Source organism: Podarcis melisellensis, assembly GCF_964234715.1.
Source record: "Podarcis melisellensis genome assembly, chromosome: 14".
Taxonomy (NCBI): Eukaryota; Metazoa; Chordata; class Lepidosauria; order Squamata; family Lacertidae; genus Podarcis; species Podarcis melisellensis.
The window spans coordinates 42,252,141-42,273,585 of NC_138546.1; the positions used below are offsets into that span (position 1 = coordinate 42,252,141).

A 21,445-nucleotide genomic window follows, 5' to 3' on the forward strand; every position below is an offset into this window, starting at 1 on the left:
GCGGCCATTCACGAGGCCTCTCGCAGCACCCCGATCCCAGCCACGCGCTGGTTTTTGTTACTCGCGGGGAAGCCCCACAGAGTTCGGCGGGACTTTCTCCCCCGGTCCCCGTGTTCTTGCTCGAGAGGAGGCGGTGGGCGGGTTTGCGAGGACGCGAAGGCCCGGGTGGCATTGAGCAGTAGATCCCCGCGAAGGGGCCTCTCTCTTCTCCTTGGATCCGCGATCATAACCCTCCAGCGTGGGTTTAACGCGCGAACGGATCTTACTTCCGCGTAAAATAAAATAAAAAAGCCGCATAGGGTTGCGTTGTGAAATCTGGCGACCCTGGGCATGCTTTGCTTGGGACTGGGCGAGGCTTACTTCCGAGTAAACACTGCCTGGCCGACCTTTTTTGTTTGTTTTTAAAGTGGACAGAAAAGGGGTTTTCTGATCACCACGAGGGCGGATCAGTGACGCGTTCGCGGATTTCTTCATCTCTGGAGTGGGAAGGCTGCGTTAGGCGGGTGTCGCCTGACGTGGAAGTCTCCGTTGCGAAACAGAATTTTCTATCCAAAAGGGGCCTGTCCCCTTCTGCTCTTTTCCCCCGGTGGCCACCGGGCACTGCGGCACTTGCGGCTTCCCTCTCGCCCTTAGGACACTCTTCATTCATTTCCCGGCCTCCATTCACCTGCTCTGCGCCTTTAAAAGCAACTGCTGCAGTGTTTCTTTTCATTCAGAGGAACTAGAGAACCCGACTTCCCCCTTTCCCTTTTATCTTATGGGCACTTGCCTCCTCTATTTAAAAACTGCCCCAGGAAAGCAGCAACTTGTGGTGTGAAAAGCAGTTGCGTTATAATAACGACAGAGGTTTTAAGGGGGGCCCTGCGGTTGAATGGAACTGTAGATTTTTTTCCAGAACCTTTTCTCTTTCTCTCGTTCCCCCCATCACCCCTTTCCCTTTGTGGCAACTGAAAGACATCTGAATGTAGATTTTTCTGTGACAGTGGCATCCAAGACCTTGTTTAAAGTATCAGGCCCACCCAACTAGGGTTTAATAATAGTTGTGTGTAACAGTGACATGGAGGAGGAAAATATCCATTGTGGCAAAGAGGCTGTGGCAGAAGGATTGTTGGGAGACAAAATAATTGCAGGCAAGTGAACTTTTTTGCCAGTGCTTTTCCAGGATTGCTACATGCAGGAGCTGTTCTGGTTCCCTGTCTCTTATTGGGAGGGCCCAGGATCACTTTACAGTTTGTGTGGTTCAGTCAGAAGGAGCCCGGTATATAGCTTTTCTTTAGAAAGCACATAGAGGCATGGGAGTAGGTCCTACTAAGCTGTATTGGAAGTCTCTTTTTGAAGAAAATTATATTCCCCTTTAATTTACAAGTAACTGCAGGATACTGTTATGCAGTTTTACTCAGAAGTATGTCCCAGCAATGGAACTTAGAAGCATGTGCAAAGGATTGTAGGCTAAATGAAAGAAAATGAGCCTGCATTGGTCCATACCAGAGGGGCCCTTAATCTCAGATTAACTATTGAAACTTCATGGTGATAGTGCTGAAGGCAGTTTGGGGTGGCTAAAATCACTTGCCTTTAATCCAGGTTAATTACTTAATTATTTTCTAGCATAGAAAATGAAAAGGTAGTGGGTTATATTCAAGCAAGAAGTAGTAGTTTCTGTTATGTGCTGCCACCTACTTTTTGTGAACCCCTCTTATTTGCTGGCTGGTGGGGGTCTTTTCCCTCAGCAGTTCCTTCTTGTAAAAACAATAATAACTTTGGGGAGCAAATCAAGACAAGGATTAAACAGTATACCATTTTTAAAGGAGTGCTTTATTTAATGATGTGAATTACTGATCCCTTGTTTCTGGTGAGAAAGTGCTGTGTCTTCATAGATTCGTTTTGAGCATATGTAAGTTGACAATTTCGGAATGTGTGGAGACTCTGTGGGAGGTTTGAGGGAAAAGAGCTGCAGTTTCATGAGTTCTTATGATGACTCACTCCCTACAGTGTGCAACGTGGCTGAGATAAAAAAGAATCCACATAAGCACTTGTATAGTTACATATATGGAGATTGGACTTCTATCCCCTTGTATAACAGCTTTCTTTTAACACTTGCAGATTCTTACTTGTAATAAAAATAGGAGTTGCTATTATGACCTGATCATCAGTGAGTTGTGTAACTGTCATTACAAAATGCTAGCCTTACTAGGAGCTCTTATTGTGAAATTGACAAAAAATAGTGTAATGCACAATGGTGATCAGTGGAATGCAATATTCCTTGTAAAGGTAGGCTAGTATATTCTTTTTAAATGGGTATCTGTTTGAAAGGGTTGTTGACAACAGTATTGAGGTAGCAGTCTCCGTGCATGTGTTGCCACTAACAGAAAATCTATATTCAGAACCTAAGTAACTGTACATTATTTTCTATATAACTCATAGTTCTCTGGTGAACCAGGAACACTGTTGTGGGACTGGTAGTTGGGTTCTGCATAATATTCCTATTCTAAAAAAGCCCAGCTAAGTAATTTTTGCTCCTTGAATAGAATAAGGTACCATTACAGTGACCAGGGGGAGAAGTCTCACTTGCCTTTTCTTTCTGTTTCAATCATGGCATTGTTGTAAAATTATTTTTCCTTCAGCACTTGTTGCACTACAGATGTTTTGTTGAGGGCCAGCTATATGTGGAATAGAAGATGCTAATTCAGCTTCTAATTCTTGGCTTGGTGGTAAAACTTTCTGGGTGGCCCTTAAGCAAGTTAATTTTTCAGCCTATTGTGCCTCTAAAGGTTATTGTAGGTGTAAATGAGGTGAAAATGGTAAAGCCCTACAGAAATGATTAATACTCTTACTTCCTGTAGAGTACTCTCCCCTCCCCTGTCATTTCAAGGAAGGCAGCTGTGACTGATCCTAAAACTTAGGGCTGATACTGATGTGTCATAAGAAGCTCTGGGCAATTTTGAATATTTGCATGTGGAAGATCCAGAAAGCTACTTTGAATATTTCATCATCATCATTATTATTATTAGTACTAATAATATGAATGGGCAGAAAAGTGTGCTTAATGAGTTAATTTTAATAGCATCATTTTCTGTTTGAAGCATGCAACTGTGACTCAGAACTGCCATCTTGATTTTCTGCCCTGTGGTCTTCTGACAAAGCACCATTCTGTATTTAATAGTTTAAATTTCAGCCACGACTTGAAAGATGACGAGCTCTAAGATTGTAGTCATAATTGCTTAACTGTTATGGGAAGCTGGGTGAAAAGCTGAGAGCTGAAGCCTTAAGTTGTCACAAGCCTAAACCAAATGAATCATGGGTAGTTCTACAGAACTACAAGCCAATATCTTGCTGGGCTCCTTTGGTTTTTCTGTTGGATTATCTGCATAGCGATGGAAACATGATTCAAGTTGTTTGTAAGCTAAGGACATGTTTCATCTTTATTATGAAAAAGTTGTAGCAAATATTAGCTTTCCTTCCAGCACTGAGTGATCAGTTTTACTCTCGGTGATAGTTTGAACAAATTCTCATGCTAGAAGTTACAAACTGTTGAGAGACGGTTTCTCTTCTGTTGCCAAAAACAGTTTCAGCATTTCACTCTTGAGATAATTAAACATTTCTTTAAGTCTGCTATCCTCAGATGTATTTCTTCAAAGCACAGTCATACCTCGGGTTAAATATGCTTCAGGTTAAGCGTTTTCAGGTTACGCTCTGCGGCGACAAGGAAGTAATGGAACGCGTTACTTCCGGGTTTCGCCGCATGCACAGACACTCAAAATGATATAATGCGTGGAAGTGGCAAACCGTGGCCCGTGCACATGCAGATGCGCAGTCGCGGGTTACGTTCTACACAGGGTGTGAACAGAGCTCCGGAACGGATCCCGTTTGCATCCAGAGGTACCACTGTAATTTTGTAGGCCTCAAATGGATGTCAGTGAGAGCATTTCAAAATATGTCCTTTGAGGACTGTAGCTGGATGCAAAAACTCTGGACATAAAGAGAAATAGGCACCTACTTGATAATGCTGAAACACAATTTAGAGATTTCCAAAATAATATCATTTCTATATAAAGTAATTTCACTGGTTGAAGTAACAATCATCAAGCTAGGCTGTGAGAAGCTGTGTGTCTAACCTGATAGGTTGATATACCTTAAAGTAGAGGCAGCCTTACTGCCCCCAAGAGGTTGCTGTGTCCCCTCAAATTTATCACTCGAATTTATCACATAAAAAAAACACCTGGTACTTTTGGTGTCCCACTGTGATGTCACAATGCCCAAAAAACCCCTGTGGCCCCATATTTTTTTAAAAAAATATGTTAACTTTTAAAAATATTTTTTGTTTTTTACTGGCTATTCCCATAGGTTCCCAGCTGTGATGCTGTGGTGTTAATTTTTTTGTGGCCTCCCCCCACCCCCAACTTCCAAAATACTGTATGACCGTTTTTACACTTTGGCCATGCTCACTTTGACATACAACTCACAGAGGGTTGACCATGGGTCGTTTTGGTCCTCAGCTCAAGGACATTAAGTCACCGACTTAAAGGGTGAACTTATTTGTGTAAGAGAATAATGGGGGGAGGGGTTAATATTTCATTCAAGCATAACCCACTTAGTCTGAAATTTAGTAAAATAAATAAAAGTTCTTTCTAGCCACAGCAATATTTCCAAGTAATATGGCCTCTTCACATAACATAGCTTATAGTTACTGTACTTTATCTCAATGTTCATATTTCCTGCAAGCTTCTGCCACCATATAGCAACACTGTAAATATCATAAACAGTGTAAAATTTGCTCCATGCTAGGGTGAGACCACATAGATGTTTTAACCAAGATTCTATATTTTATGTTGGATACACCATAAAGCATATGGATACATAACTTAATGAATCAACAGCAAATTGAAGATTTTTTTTTTGCTTCTTGTACCTCATGTTTCAAGTATGAAATGGTCCTCCATAGAGGAGCAAGTTTCCTTTTAAGTTTCCTTTAAGTACATGCACCACTTTGGTAGTTCAATAGCTTTGCTTAAACTTCCCTTTCAAAAACACACACCAGTGAGCTGAAGCCTCAACTCTAAGCTCTTACCAGATACAGTGGTACCTCCGGTTGTGGACGGGAACCGTTCTGGAGCTCCGGTTGGATCCCGAGGTTTTCACAACCAGAGGTGCTTGTTCTGCGCATGCGCGCGGCGCAATAGAGGGCTTCTGTGCATGCCTGCATGACGAAACCCAGAAAAATACTTCCGGGTTTGTCGTGTGTGTATCCCGAAGGATACATAACGAGAGGTGCGCGTAAGTAGAGATACCACTGTAGTTGAATATCAGCTTGCTTGTAAAGAAGAAATTTGAGAACTTTACCAACTAAGAGCCTCTCTTTACTGTGTGTGGGATGGAGAGTACTTGATGAACCAGAAGCAACATGTTCATAAGGAGATGAGCCTTGCTTCTGGTTTCTCCAGTAGATCAAAAGATTCGTAATGCCTAGTTCTGCCCCTGTATTTTACATTCTGGTGCACAGCAAGCAATTATGAAAGAGTGCACTGTTAAACACTCTTTGTTTGAAAAGCATGTATGGTTTGGGAGTGCTGATATATGGCTTTTCTTTTTCTTTTTTTTCTTCAGGTTTTCACAGAACAAGATGGATGGTAGCTTTGATTGTGATTGTGGTGAGCTGGAGCCACCTGATCATTAACTAACAGCCTCTTTTGTAAGCTGCCTCTTCCTTGACAAACTAAAGAAAAGAAAAGAAGAAAGGAAGAGGAGAGAAAAGTGCTTATTTAACACCATAGAATGAAGCTGCTCAGGACCAGTCCAACACTGAATGTATCTGCACTGTGAGGAGGATGTTAATAGAAGCCTATTACGTGCATATTTATTCACATTTTCGTTAAATGCAGTTTAGCACAGTAGAGTGGAGTCTATAGTATGTCACTTCATTCCGTTTGATTTCCTTGTATTTCCTTTTAATGTCTGCGGATATGCTGCACCTTCCTTGAACTATGAATGCTGCAACCTCTCTATCTTTGCTCAAGTTCTAATTATAACGGGGATACAGCAGGCCTGATTGGCAATGCAATGAGAGTGTCAGAAAACTATCGTGCATTCAACCTGAAGTTTTTCTTCTCTTTTTCTGCAAGACCCTTCATATACCAGTGGAAGCATCTGTACATGTTTGCAGAAGCTTAGTAGTTTTAAAAGGAAAAACAACACAAAAGAATTTCAACATAATGGCAGAGAAGTTTGAAAGCCTAATGAACATTCATGGTTTTGATGTAGGTTCTCGGTATATGGACTTGAAACCTCTGGGCTGTGGTGGCAATGGCTTAGTTTTTTCTGCTGTCGATAATGACTGTGACAAACGTGTGGCTGTCAAGAAAATTGTGCTTACAGATCCTCAGAGCGTTAAACATGCTCTGCGTGAGATCAAAATTATTAGAAGACTTGACCACGATAACATTGTCAAGGTGTTTGAAATCCTTGGTCCCAACGGAAGTCAACTGACAGATGATGTAGGCTCTCTTACAGAACTGAACTGTGTTTACATTGTTCAAGAATACATGGAGACAGATCTGGCTAACCTGCTAGAGCAGGGGCCATTACTGGAAGAACATGCCAGACTCTTCATGTACCAGCTGCTACGTGGGCTCAAATATATTCACTCTGCAAACGTTCTGCACAGAGATCTCAAGCCAGCTAACCTGTTCATTAATACTGAAGATTTGGTGCTGAAAATTGGTGACTTTGGCCTTGCACGGATCATGGATCCTCATTATTCTCACAAGGTACGTAAAAATGGGCAATACAATACGGGCATAAATAAGAAACAAAAGATCCATCAGAATAAAATCAAAGTAAAAGCCAGCAACACCCTGGCGGTGCCAAAGATCTACAAATTTCCGGCAAAGCAGCTGCTTGGAGATGTTCACAAAGGGCTTTCAAACCTCTCCATGCTGCTCTTTGACCTTCCAGAGTTGAGAGGTGAAAATGAAATCACCCCAAATATGTTGCCCTGAGCTCCCTGGAGGAAGGGCAGGCTACAAATGTGATAAATCAAATGCAAGTAAAATTTCTCTTTCTGTAGGGCCATCTTTCCGAAGGATTGGTTACTAAATGGTACAGATCACCTCGCCTCTTGCTATCGCCCAACAACTATACTAAAGCCATTGATATGTGGGCTGCAGGTTGCATCTTTGCTGAAATGCTCACAGGAAAAACTCTCTTTGCAGGTTGGTGGAGAAGGATGGGTGCAAACCTGTCATTTTAAGTATAAGACCTCTGTGCGTTATATTGATGTAGCCAGTAAAACTTCAGTTTGGAAAAGCAAAGAGCTTATTGGAATCAAAGTGGCCAATGCTTTTAATCCATTCATGAATGTTAGTGCCTAGAGGTGTGACATATTAACAGCTTTTTTGAAATCCATAGCAATTCAGTCTTGGAACATTTTAATAGCAAATAATTATATATCAACATGACCAATAGGTTAGTTGGTACCTGTTCGATACTACAGTTTGAGAAATGTACAGAAAATGATGCAGATCTTTCATGATTTCATGTATTGTTTGAACTAATGACTGACAAGGAAATGTTGGAAAGGAATGGGGTGTTACAGGGTGGTGTTTCTGTTTGCTTTGGGGGCATTTTAATTTGGAAAATGATAACTCACCACTAAGGTAGAGGAACCTGTTTTTAACTCAAGAGTTAAACCTAATGGCCAACTAGAGTCTGTAACTAATTAATGGCAGGAAGAGGTAACTTTGATAGCTTTTTCTGGAGTTTGCATGGGAAACGTCTATTAACTCTTTCCAAGGGTAGGAAATGAGAGTCCTGTAAGTAATTAGAGTCCTGTAATTCGCTCTATGCGGGGCTGCCCTTGAAGCTGTCCCAGAAACTCCAGCGGGTACAGAATGCTGCAGCGAGGCTCCTCACGGGGTCTCTGCCATGGGAGCATATTCACCCAGTGCTTTTCAAGCTGCACTGGCTCCCGGTGGAGTACAGGGTCAGATTTAAGGTGCTGCTTTTGACCTTTAAAACCCTTCACGGCCTAGGACCCTCGTACCTACGGGACCGCCTCTCCTGGTATGCCCCACGGAGAGCCTCAAGGTCCATAAATAACAACACCCTAGTGGTCCCAGGCCCTAAGGAAGTTAGATTGGCTTCAACCAGAGCCAGGGCCTTTTCAACTCTGGCTCCGGCCTGGTGGAACGCTCTGCCTCATGAGACCAGGGCCCTACAGGATCTGATTTCTTTCCGCAGGGCCTGTAAGACAGAGTTGTTCCGCCTGGCCTTTGGCTTGGAGCCAATTTGATTCCCTCCCTCCCTCTCTCCCCCCCTTTCTTTTCCTTCTCCTGCGATGAGGCTACATTTTAATATTTTAATGTTCCATTATTTTAATGTTGTATTTTATTCTTGTTTTTAAGTTGTAACCATTCATCTTGTTTTTATTATTGCTTGTAAGCCGCTCTGAGCCCGGCCTTGGCTGGGGAGGGCGGGGTATAAATAAAAAATTATTATTATTATTATTATTATTATTATTATTAAGTAGAGGCTGCAACAAAATGTTCCAGTTTGGGGTGTTGCTGTTCAGGATTCCAGGCATTCCACTGCTTCTTGCCCCCAAGTCAGTTAGCTATAGTTCTGTGGCGACTGAGCATGTTCAGCCCCCATTGGGCTGTTACTTAAGCCTCCCCCCCTCCAATGTATGTTGTACTACTTCTATACTTGGTATTCTTCTATGCCTGTGATGTGTGTGGGTACTGCTACTTTGACTACCTAACTAACTACACTCTCCCTCTGAAGCCTGGATTTAGTACATAGAGCATTATAAGGAATTTCTTAGCTGTGTTGATGAATAAATGGGTGTCTGGAACAGGGCTGATGTGCTTTTTGTCTTAACATTTAGGTGCCCATGAACTTGAACAGATGCAGCTGATTTTAGAATCAATTCCTGTTGTGCATGAGGAAGATCGTCAGGAACTTCTTAGCGTAATCCCAGTTTACATTAAAAACGATATGACTGAGCCACACAAACCTTTAACTCAGCTACTCCCAGGCATTAGCCCTGAAGGTAATTTGGCTTCCTCTTTCCTCTCCCCCTTCTTTTTGTCATCAGAGAGCTGGTTTGGCAAGAGCGGTATCTACATTTCAGGCTGTTAGTGCATGCCATGGACACTGCCTTCCACACATGTTGGGGGCAAGACAATCTCTGGTGAATTGTGGATTGAGTTGTTTTTGTGTGTCTTATTATACCAGTTTCTGAGTCCTCTTGGGAAAGGGTTGTGTTCTGTGGGAATATCATTTTTCCCCTTGAGCTGTCTGATTTGCTGAGTTAAACAGAAACTCAGTATTCCGTGGAGAATCAGACCAGGCAGTTCAAGGCTGAGAGCTTAGTCCCCTAGTGAATTGCACTGGTTGGGAAAAAATGTATAATCATGGTGGGTAGTAGAAACCGTTGATGGCTGTTACTGTGGACACTATGTATTTTGTCCAAACAAGTCCACAAAAGTGTATAATCTTAAGAAGCTTTTCTTGTGTTCCCTCGTGGGGAAGTACTAGTGATTTGTGCCCTAAAAGAGACAAAAGAGCTGTCCTTCATAAAGTTTACTTATGTAGCTGCTAGGATCTAACTCTTTTTTTTCATACTGAACCAGGTGCAAGTAGCTACAGTATTGGCAAGCCTGGCATATTTACACCCACCCCACTTATTTCTGTTGTCTCTATCAGATTCATTGCTGCTTGTAGAAGTGAGCTAAAAACACTACAGTGCTTTCTTTTTGCAATCGTACAAATCATATAGTCTTCTACAAGCAGCAGAGTGGAGCAAATGAGGTTCCACAATGAGAGAAAGGCTGTAAAAAATAAGAAAACATCCTTGCTTCTGCATAGTACTGGCACTCTAATCATTTTTTCTGGCTACTAAATATTTGGTTCTAGTGCTCAGAAAATTGAAATAAGTAAGACCTGTCCACAAATAATGTAAGCATTGTTTTTGCATTTCATACTTTATCTTACTAGAGAATGATTAAAAAACAAACAAACAGCCAGCTATTCATTTTGCCCTCTTTAGCACTGGACTTCCTGGAACAAATACTGACGTTTAGTCCCATGGATCGATTGACAGCAGAAGAAGCTTTGTCCCATCCTTATATGAGTATTTACTCTTTTCCAACTGATGAGCCCATTTCAAGCCATCCTTTCCACATTGAGGACGAGGTGGACGATATTCTGCTCATGGACGAAAGTCACAGCCACGTCTATAATTGGGAAAGGTAAACAGCTTCAAAATCATTCTGTTTGCATGTTGCAACTGTGCCTGAAACACCAGCTGATTTCTTCTTTTAACAGTGATGGAATGCTGTGAGGTGGGAGAAGCATTTCCATGACGAGGAGGAAAGGGATCTTGGAGCATAAATTCTTCTCATTTCCCCCCCCGCCCCCATAAATTAGATTAGAATTTTCTCCATTCTAATTATTATAATTAATTGCCACCATTTGCATGGTGTCCCAAACCACCTACCCCATTAGCTTCAGCTGACCAGCTAAGGGGATAAAAGTCCACATGCACTGGGTGTTCTCTAGCTAGTTTTGCAACAGAATGATGGAATCTTGTACATTCCAATGCAAAATATGTATTGGGAAAATAATGTGACTTTCCAGAATAGTGGCATCTTTGTTAATGTACTTCCCCAAATACGTTGACTTCCATTTTATAACCAAGATGTGAATACCCCAATGGGGAGGAAACCTTGCTGTGAGCATTTAGTAAAATTAACATTGTACTCACTGAAGCATCACAAATTCTTTATCATGAGAGTTTGCACTTTATAACTCTGATTGATGACACCAGCCAATATTTGGAACGATTATCTAGATGTGTAATTTTGAAACAGTTCTCAAACTGTTGCAGTTTCAGGTTAAAGCTAAATGCAGCAGTTAGAACAAAAAACCCATTTTTTAAAATATGATTGTTGGGAGTCAAGGTTCCTCTTCTCCCTTCTGCTAAGAAATCTGCAACTGAAATAGGACACTGAAATGTTCACATCACCTTAAATGAAGATGCAGTCCTTTCGCAAATTGTATGCTAAGGAATGAGTTCTGCTGTCACTGAGAAAAGCTTCAAAATTAAAGCTCTCTGAAGAGTGTGGGAAGTTGCCTGTTGACTTGCCATACCATTGAGTCTAAAATGAGTGGCTATTCATAGTTTTCATTGCTGTTATCTGTCTTGACTCTTCTGCACTATGTAAGCAAGTGGATGCCTGTAATTTACTAACATAAGCCGTTAATATTACAGATATCATGACAGTCAATTTTCAGACCATGACTGGCCTAGTCATAACAATTTTGAAGCTGATGAAGTTCAGCGTGATCCAAAGGCTCTTTCTGATGGGACTGATGAGGAAGAAGTACAAGTAGACCCTCGCAAATATTTGGATGGCGATCGTGAAAAGTATCTAGAGGATCCAGCGTTTGATACCCACTTTTCCACTGAGCCTTGCTGGCAGTATCCAGATCATCATGAAAACAAGTACTGCGATCTGGAATGTAGCCACACTTGTAATTACAAAATGAGGTCCTCTTCATACCTAGATAATCTGGTCTGGAGAGAGAGTGAAGTGAACCATTACTATGAGCCCAAGCTTATCATAGATCTTTCCAACTGGAAGGAGCAGAGCAAAGAGAAGTCAGATAAAAAAGGCAAGTCAAAATGTGAAAGGAATGGATTGGTGAAAGCTCAGATAGCTCTTGAGGAAGCCTCGCAGCTTGCAGAAAAAGAGAAGGAGAAGAATCAAGGGTTTGATTTTGATTCGTTTATTGCAGGAACTATTCAGCTTAGTTTGCAGCACGAGTCAACTGATATCGACAAATTAAATGACTTGAATAGCTCAGTGTCCCACCTAGAGTCGAAAGGCATATCCAAGTCAGTAAGCAGAGAGAAGCAGGAGAAAGGAATGGCCAACTTGGCCCAATTGGAAGCTCTTTACCAAAATTCATGGGATGGGCAGCTCGTAAATGGTGGGGAGGAATGTTTCCTCATAGACCAGTTTTGTTGCGAAGTCAGAAAGGATGAGCAGATTGAGAAGGAGAATCCATACACCAGTTACCTGGACAGGTTTTTTAGCAAGAAGGAAGATGCTGAGATGCTAGAAACTGAGCCAGTAGAAGATGGGAAGCTTGGGGAGAAAGAAAGAGAGGGGAGCTTTTTAAGCAATAGTAGGGAATTTCTCTTTAACAAGCACCTTGAAGCGATAGGTATTCCTCAGTTTCACAGCCCCGTTGGGTCACCACTTAAATCCATACAGGCCACGCTAACGCCGTCTGCTATGAAATCATCTCCTCAGATTCCCCACAAAACATACAGCAGCATTCTGAAACACCTAAACTAAATGGCAGACATTTCTTTTTGTATTCATGAAATGTGTGTTCTTTTTTATTGTAAGTAATTTTTTTACTTGAAATCAGATAATGTTAACTTTGGTATGAATTTCCTTAGTTTTCTGTTTACCATTGTTTTTACAATCCAGAATTACTTTATTTACATGACAATTCTTTTTTAAAAAACTGGCATGTCATTTGCACACAAAAGTAAAGAACAGAGCAAAACAATGCACATTGCAGGAGGAAACAAGAAGAAAATGCACTAAACCAAGTAGAAACACTCTTCAGTTTAAACAGTTCATGCTTTGCAGAGGAAAAATAAGAATCTTGCCTTGAAAATTACACAGTGAGACTATACATATTTGCATGAAAATATCTATTTTTCCCTGAAACATTTTCATTCATATGTATTTTAGAATTTTTCATACTGTACACATTTCTTAGACACATGATACCAGCAGCAACTGAAAAATAAATGCAGAATTTGGTACGCATGTGTTATCTACCTCAAGGTAACAGCAGTATGTGGCAAAACATTAACCACCCATAGTGCTTTTCATAATGCACTTCTATTTAGCCAACATTATTGTAGTAGGTGGTATGGAGAAATCATTCAATATTTATAAATATTCTGGTATGCCTTCTTTATAGTGGAAATGTTAATATGCAGCGTTTTATTTATTTTAGCAAATTATATTTTCTGTCATGATAGAAAGTAAAAAAAAATTGAACTTGCTTTACAGATAAAGTTCTTGTTAGCACTGTGGTTTATTGCCTACATAGCTGAAATAGAGATGAATAACATCCCCTTATTCTGAGGTGATCCATATGAGTTTTTAAAGAGATTTTCACTTCAAGTAAGGCACTCACTGTGTATAGGAATTTGCAATTTGGAGGTGCTTGATCTCTCTACAAAGAAATTAGGAATTGTTTTATTATAAAATGCTCCTAGAAGTCTTAATTGTGTTAATTTTTTAAAAAACAATTTTTGTAATGTTAGTTGTGTGCATGGAAGCAATTAAGGTACAACATTACTGTAGGTTGAAAGTTCTATATGGCCAGACATTTTGTTTTTACTGTATGTTTTTACTGAATGATGCCCTTTGTCTCATCCCCAAAGCAAGCATGAGTATAATTAGGTTAAATGTAGCATGTAGCATCTCGGTCTTCTGACAGTTTGTTTTGCCTTCTGGGTTTTTGTTGTTTTTGTTTTTGGGAAACTATGTATCATTGGCACCCCCTGTTTTAAAGAGAAACAAATAAAAAGATGGCCAGCAAAAATTATTCTTTTGTCTTGACATGGGAGTGCTTCAGATAGCCTTGAGTAATTGCAAGACATGAGCATTAATCAGTTTCAAGCTTGTTCCCAGGTCTAGGAAATGACAATTGTGGCAGAATTAAAATGGAAACATTTCCCCCTTGTGTGTGCTGTTTTTCATACAAAGCATTTCAGGCAAAGCATGCCATTTCCAGCATTGTCTGAAGGAGGAGAAAGCTCTAACCTTTCTACCTGTGACTCTTTCATTCTAATCGTAAACAAAAAAAAATGACGGTATATTCAAAATTGGGATAGCTGTGTAATGCATAGCCACCTGCATTGCAAAAGCAAAATAACTGCAGACTTGTTTCATACAAGTAAAAAGTTATCCATCTTGCCATTACTTCATCTTTTATATTAAACGTGTCTTGTGAAGTTGCATGGATTTTGCTCCAAAGCATCAGTGCAGGGAGCGGGTGTCCACCTTTTACAGCTATAATGAAACAGATTGATTGAAGGTACAGAGTTGTAAAACCTGTTAACAGTTCCCTACGGTATTTATGTAATGATTTTCCTTTCTAGTTTGTGTCTGATCAAGATGTTAGTAAAAGCAGACAATTTTTATTTTTTTTATTTCTTTGGGGTCCGTGCTAATACTGTATTTACTGATTCGTTCCAGTTAATGCTAAAGTGCTTGGCCCATGCCATGAGAATGCATGTGATATATTATTGGCTTTGGTGTGTGAAGTGTGCAGTTTCCTGGTCCTCGACATAAGTAGTAATCAGAAACCACTGGAGTCTGTTTCCCAGTTCTGCTTGGCATCTAACCAGAAGCTTACATTTTAATAATTCTGAGCATGAGAAGAATGTGTGAGAATATTCTTCAGCAAGGCTAGGAACAGTAGGCTTTTAGCCATTTCACACAGTTCCTCTTCTAGTCACTGAAGAGTTCATTTTTATGAAGCAACGTTACTTGGACCTTTGTCATAATGCTGTTTGGGGAGACAGCATGCCATGTCTAACACAAGATACGGTTTAAGTGCCCTGGTAAACCAAAATCCATCCCAAGGGTGAGGTCAGAAAACTACTGGTTTGGCAGACTGCCTGTGGCAAATGAGCTAAATACCCTGTGTATTGCACCCCTAGCAATAACTTCTTTTCAACATTATTCCCACACCAGCATAGCATGCTCACTTTCTCCATTCTAACTTGCTAAGACTTACATTTTGCTTGCAAAAGATGACTGAAGTTTCCACCAGTCTCCCTTTCTGCTAATCAGAGGAAAAAGTTGTAACAGTCCTTTATAGAAACCTTTAAAGGACCTTTAATGTTACACCATTTCTGAAAGGTTGATTGTGTGTTTGCCAGATCTTCGCTCTGGTGTAATGATAACAGCCTTTGTATAAACCTTCCCGCTCCCCAAAGTAAAAGATAAAGTTGAGAATCATTTAGAGCAGGGCTACTCTTAGAACTTACGTAACAGAATGTATCCATTACAAAACAGATACTGACCTTTCTATCTCTTGGAGCTGTTGAGAGAAGGAACTTTAGAACAAAGTAACTAGCATACTTAAATGTCCATGGAAACATAATATTCTTGATGCAATGAATACCTTGCAATCAATATGGCTCCTAGGAAATCCTAATTTTTTTCTTTGGTTTAGAAACAAGACCAGTACAGTAATGGTAAAAGCCACCTACGGTGTGCCATGAAGTGTGCGGTTTGCCCACAAACTTGCAGTTCTCACACACAATCCTCACACCCCTTTTCGGATCGTCGGACATCGAGACCTGAATGCGCACAATTTGGTAGCCCAAGAGTTAACAAGGGCATCAAACATAAACATAAATTTTCATGTAGCAAAACAGAATTGGGATATTAATTAAATAGAACCAGTAAGCACCACACTTAACTGCTAATTTTCATAGAGTTAAAAGCTAATTATATTCTTAAAAGCACACATTAAAACTAGGATGCATGTAGTAAGAATTGGAACAAGAAATGGGAGAGGATGTTTGCTAAATGGAGGGAAGCAGGAGATCTGGCTGGAGGGGATATCAGAAGGAAAACGCTGATTTTTATGAAGCTATAGGAAAGCTTTTGGCTAAGAATCGGAAGGAATTAGGCGGGAGGCTCGGGTGCAATGATCTGAGTGCCCCAGTTCTGGGTTTGTTTGTTTTTTCAGTGGATGGTTATAAGTAGTGGGGGGAAAGAATCAAAGATATTGGGTAAGAAAGAGGGCAACAGCCAAGGGAAAGAATTGATCATCCCAAGATAGAGGCAGCTGATAACACTTGAAAGCAGAAGAGGAACTTGGGATGGGGGAGAGAGGGGATAAAGATTGGCTGAGCCCTAAGGGGACTGGAATTAAGAATAAAGGACAAAGGAGCAAAACGGACCAAGCAATAAATGATAAGATGCCTGGGAATGTGGGGTGAGCTGTTTTCAGGGCTTCATTCAAAAAACAGGATGCAAATCCAGTAGACACATAAAACGCATTATAATATTTTTTTTTAAATTAAAAACAGCAACACACTAATCTCTAAAGGCAGCTATCTTTTTTTAAAAAAATAAAAAAGCCTCTTCCAATATGAACTAGTCTGAAAAATGCCTGCCATGTGCTTGATAGAACCAAAGAATTGCTTCAACTGTGTTTTCCTTTGCACTTCACTAATTATAGTTTTGGTGTGACCAAAATCATATGAAAAGACTAACAGATTTATTATGACTCACGTGTTGATTTAAGCGAAGATTTACGCAGGGTGTGCTTTTGCAAACTGGTACGGCAGCATTTTCGGAAATGATTCGGAAGCAGATGGGTTTGTTTGCTTAAGTTTTGCTGACGGTCTGTCGCTCTCATTCAGTGACAGTTTGAGTGGATTTCAGGGCGTCTTATTTATTGCCTCCTGATTTCCTCTCTGCTGTTTGCCAAAAGTCTTCTGTGGAATTTGCATTTTGGTCAACCACCCAAGGGAGAGAAGAAGGCTGAGTGGATGGAAGGGAATGAGCTGGCAGGCAGGCTCAAATCTAGGAGGAACTGTCTCCACTGTGTCAACAAGGGTTTTTGGGGTCTTTATTATGTTTAAAACCCATCTTCTCTCCCCACATTAGCTCCCAAAGCACTTAATATGGGGGCAAGGAACCTATTTTACCCAGAGGGCCCCATTCCCTTCTGAAATGCCAGTGGTGGGTGAAGTCAGGGGCAAAGGTGGGTGGAGCAATGAATGTAAATTTTACCTTTGTACAGTAGGCTGGTTTCTGCACACTCTCTCACACACCCCTATCTGCCATCCAGGTAATTAAAAAGCACTATCAGAGTTCAGGCAAAAAAATACTCAAAGGGGGCGCAAATCATGGCTGGTGGAGAATGTGGCTTGGGAGGTTTGTGACCTGAGGGAAGTTCCAAAGGCCCAAAGAGAGACGCCTGCAGGAGCTTCATTAACTGAGAACCTTAAAATTTTGGATCCCTTCCAAGCCGGCTGTTCCAATCAAACATGCTACATTTGCTTGCCTCAGTTGCTTAATTTTTCTGTGTTATAACCACCCGTTTTGAATATCAGCTACCCAGTTTGGAGGCGCTAAAAATGTGGGGTTTCTGCTACAAAGCCCTACAGAAGTTTTAGCACTGGTTTGGAGGCGATCCACAATTTTGGGGCTTCCTTCATACTTCCTGAAGCTGCCTAGAGGGCTGTGTTGGACCCCTAGGCCTGAGGTTCCGCAACTCCTGATCTAATGGTTAAAGTCCACACAGACGTACCCTATAATGAGAGATATGTTGATAGATGCGTGGTAAACCTGGGCATTTTGTGGTGCAGCTGAGCTTCAAGGCTGGGTTTTGGTTTTTTGCAAGGCTCACTTATATGTTTGGACTGTATGTGTTACCCTGCCCCTGAGTCACTGCAGTCAGCTCTTGCAGGGCTCAAATTAGGGCGGCTGGAGGAGAGGGATGCTGGCTCAAAGGACATTGGTTCCAGGTAGCCTTGAGCTGCGGTATAGGTGAGTTCATAATCTGCTCATCAGTCCTGAACTCTGGTTCACTTCCATTACTTGGCTAAGACCACGGGGAATCAGGAGATCATGCCGTGATGAAACCGGTTGCACGTGGAAGAGCAGCCGATCTTGAAAAGCGAATGACTAGCCTGAGGCTGGCTGCAGCAGAGAGGTGAAAGATAACAGCCTTGGGGGGCACTGGCCTGTAACCGGTGCGTCAAGATTCAAAACGGGGTCAAGAACAACTCCAGGATAGAATTGTACCAAGCACACAACCACCGTTTTCTTTTAAGGAGGAAATGCTGATGAGAGTTGCTATCCCACAACATCTGGAGGGCCACATGTTCCCCACCCCACCCCTATTCTAAAGTGAAACCTTGGGAGCTTCCCTGTCCCTATACGGCGAGAGTGAAATAGGTCACTGCCCGCCTTCTAGAGGCTGACCTTTTCCAGGAGTCTCAGGTGGCTGTTCCAAGTGTCACATCAACAGGTTGAGTCATCCTCAGAAGTTGCTAAATATATTTCCTTAGTCACAGCAAGCTTTCATCATTTGCGGATCTGCTGGCTGAGCGAGCTCTCCTCCTGCCGCAGGTGAGTGGGAAAAGATGCTGGGTGTTGCAGACGAAAAATTAAAATAGTGTTTAGCGGGGGTGGAATAGCAGAGTTTAGAACACATCCCTTGGAACACATTCACATCCATTAAAAGCACATTTGATGCACATATAAAACACAACTTCCCCCCAAGAATCCTGGGAAATCCTGGTTTCCTCCTCGCTGAGTTACAATTCCCAGCATTCTTCACAAACTACAGTACCCAGGATTCTCTGGGAGAAGTTATATGCTTTAAACGTTTGTTGAATGTGCTTTAAATACGGGGCCTGAATCTGCTCTGTGACTCCCCCTGTGTGGCTTTGAGTATAACCCAGCACAGTGAAATATAATCTGAATAGCTCAGTTCTAAAGGCCTCAGGTCGTTCATCAGGGACCAGATTGATTCATTGACACTTACATTGAGTACTCCATAGCAACTAGGGCGCTCAGGCCTAAGAATAACAGTGAATAATAAGGCATTGATTTATCATTGCAGCTTAAATGTCACTTTTAGAAGACACAGGGCCGCACTTCTTAAAAAGAGAGAGATTTCCAATTTATTCAGGTAGGCGTTTCTAATTTAAGCAACTTTCTCCAAAATGTATCGCTTCCCAACTTTATGTTGCTGCTCCTTCTTTATCATGACCAACCTATATTGGGGAAAGGGTGACACACCACAGATTTATTCACACACACACATGCACACAATATACAGGGTGGGAGGAGAAGCTTTTACCTTACAGATGTTGTTAGTTAGGAACTTTGGTTCCATGGTGGAAGAAAGGCAGGACAAAAATATAAGAGAATAAACAAACCTTCACCAGACCCAGCTGGCAAGGCCAATGATCAGGGATGGTGGAAACCAGGGCCAGCCCTCCCATGAGGCAAGGTGAGGGAGTTGCCTCAGGTGGCAGATCTCACCATCTCATCCTTCACCACTGCAGTCACCTTCTCTGTGCCTGGCGGCTGCAGGTAAACAAAAAAGGCGGCTGCAGCCATAGGTGGGCACAGAAGAGGAGGCCACAGCTATGGGCAGCAGCAGATGAAGGCAGGAACAGTGGGGGGGGGGCATTTTCTGTTTTGCCTGAAGCAGCGAAACATCCTGAGCCAGTCCTGGTGAAAACTAGTCCAGCAACACCTGGAGGCCCTTAGGTTCCCTTAGTTCAAAACCACACTCAAAAACTCCTTCACTACCAATCTAGCTCATTGCCTGTCTACTGCCGCTGGCCATCTGAAGTGGTCTCCAATGTGAATCTATGCCTCTGTCCAATGTACATAACAGAGACGATTCTCCTGTCTGGAGGTGGTTGGATGGCGGCTAACAGATTGAGGTTGAATCCTGACAATACAGAAGTACTGTTTTGGGGGGACGGGGCGGGCGGGTGTGGGGGACTCCCTGGTCCTGAATGGGGTAAATGTGCCCCTGAAGGACCAGGTGCGCAGCCTGGGAGTCATTTTGGACTCACAGCTGTCCATTGAGGCGCAGGTCAATTCTGTGTCCAGGGCAGCTGTTTACCAGCTCCATCTGGTATGCAGGCTGAGACCCTCCCTGCCCACAGACTGTCTCACCAGAGTGGTGCATGCTCTGGTTATCTCCCACTTGGACTACTGCAATGCGCTCCACGTGGGGCTACCTTTGAAGGTGACCCAGGAACTACAACTAATCCAGAACGCGGCAGCTAGACTGGTGACTGGAAGTGGCTGCCGAGACCATATAACACCGGCCTTGAAAGACCAACATTGGGTCCCAGTACGTTTCCGAGCACAATTCAGAGTGTTGGTGCTGACCTTTAAAGCCCTAAACGGCCTCTGCCCAGGATACCTGAAGGAGCGTCTCCACCCCATCGTTCTACCCAGACACTGAGGTCCAGGACTGAGGGCCTTCTGGCGGTTCCCTCACTGCGAGAAGCCAAGTTACAAGGAACCAGGCAGAGGGCCTTCTCGGTAGTGGCGCCTTCCCTGTGGAAATCCCTCCCACCAGATGTCAAAGAGAACAACAACTACCAGACTTTTAGAAGACATCTGAAGGCAGCCCTGTTTAGGGAAACTTTTAATGTTTGATGTATTACGGTATTTTAATATTTTTTTGGAAGCCGCCTAGAGTGGCTGGGGAAGCCCGGCCAGATGGGTGGGGCATAAATAATATATTATTATTATTATTATTATTATTATTATTATTATTATTATTATTATACTCCGTATTCAAACACTTGATGCTACTATGATTTTATTCTTTCTGAATGGGGCCAGGGCCGGCCCAAGATATTTAGGCGCCTGAGGCAAACCCCAAAATGCACACACACACACACACATTGCCAGGGAAGAAGGGATGAGTGAAGATCTGCATCAGGAACAAGGGGGGAACAAAGAGTGACTTTAGAATCTGCTGCCTCTGTGTATCCTGCTGCCTGAGGCAGTTGCCTCACCTTGCCTCATGGGTGGACCGGCCCTGCCTCAGACCAAGCGCCACCATTTGGTCCCATGCTTTCTTTTACCTAGACATTGTTCCTGTTTTTATCATGCATGACTCCCTCTCAGCAAGTTTTGGAAGAAAGCTGATGCGTTCCACCCATGCTCAAGAACAGCATATTCTCTCGGTGAACAGCCACCCATAGAAGCACTCATACAGATTCTCCACACGGCAGTCATCTCACAGATTGTCACCACTTTGACAGAGACAAGTTAAATTACACGTTACCTCAACCAGCAGCAGTTTTACTGCTCATGAATTGCCATCCTGTCATCTTCGATTCTTCAGGATGGGCTGAGGATCCTTCTGCCTTCCAGTTGATTGCTGAACCACAACTCCCATCAGCCTCGGCCAGCAGGGCCAATGGTGAAGGATGATGGGAGCTGTAGTTTCAGTAACATCTGGAAAGCCAAAGGTCCCTCACCCTTACTTTGGAAAATTGCATTGCAAGCTGCCTAAATATTTTTTTATTAAATGCAAGGCAGAAGTTTTTGTTATAACCTCATAACTGTGGCACTGTTTGGCATTTTGACAAGATGGGTTAACTATCTGTCCTCGATTAGGTCAGAGGGCAGATATGACTTCTGGATTTAAAAATAACCCAGGCATTCTAAAAACATCAACAATGAAAATGCAGAGGAGCTTCAGACGACTGAAGGTACTTATTTGCAATACAAAAATACAAAGTGAAGCCCCTATTAAAATTCACATCAATGTCTGTTTTCCACAAGGGCAGCTAGCCATTCTTAAAAGCACCAGAGCACCATTTCACCTTCAGAGAGTC

The 21,445-nt window shown here is 42.2% G+C and overlaps 1 protein-coding gene across 4 annotated transcripts in view; it reads left to right on the plus strand.

Moving 5' to 3' along the window:
• The window catches only part of MAPK6 (mitogen-activated protein kinase 6), a 35,720-nt gene extending 22,085 nt beyond the window's left edge, over positions 1-13,635 (plus strand). For all 4 annotated transcript variants that reach the window (XM_081888538.1, XM_081888540.1, XM_081888539.1 and 1 more), the window contains exons 2-6: positions 5,602-6,761; positions 7,061-7,205; positions 8,879-9,043; positions 10,043-10,244; positions 11,267-13,635. In XM_081888538.1, coding sequence (XP_081744664.1) covers positions 6,207-6,761; positions 7,061-7,205; positions 8,879-9,043; positions 10,043-10,244; positions 11,267-12,359 — 2,160 coding nt within the window. In that variant the 5' untranslated portion in view covers positions 5,602-6,206 and the 3' untranslated portion in view covers positions 12,360-13,635. The remainder of the gene's footprint in view (positions 1-5,601; positions 6,762-7,060; positions 7,206-8,878; positions 9,044-10,042; positions 10,245-11,266) is intronic.
• Positions 13,636-21,445: the final 7,810 nt, after the last annotated feature.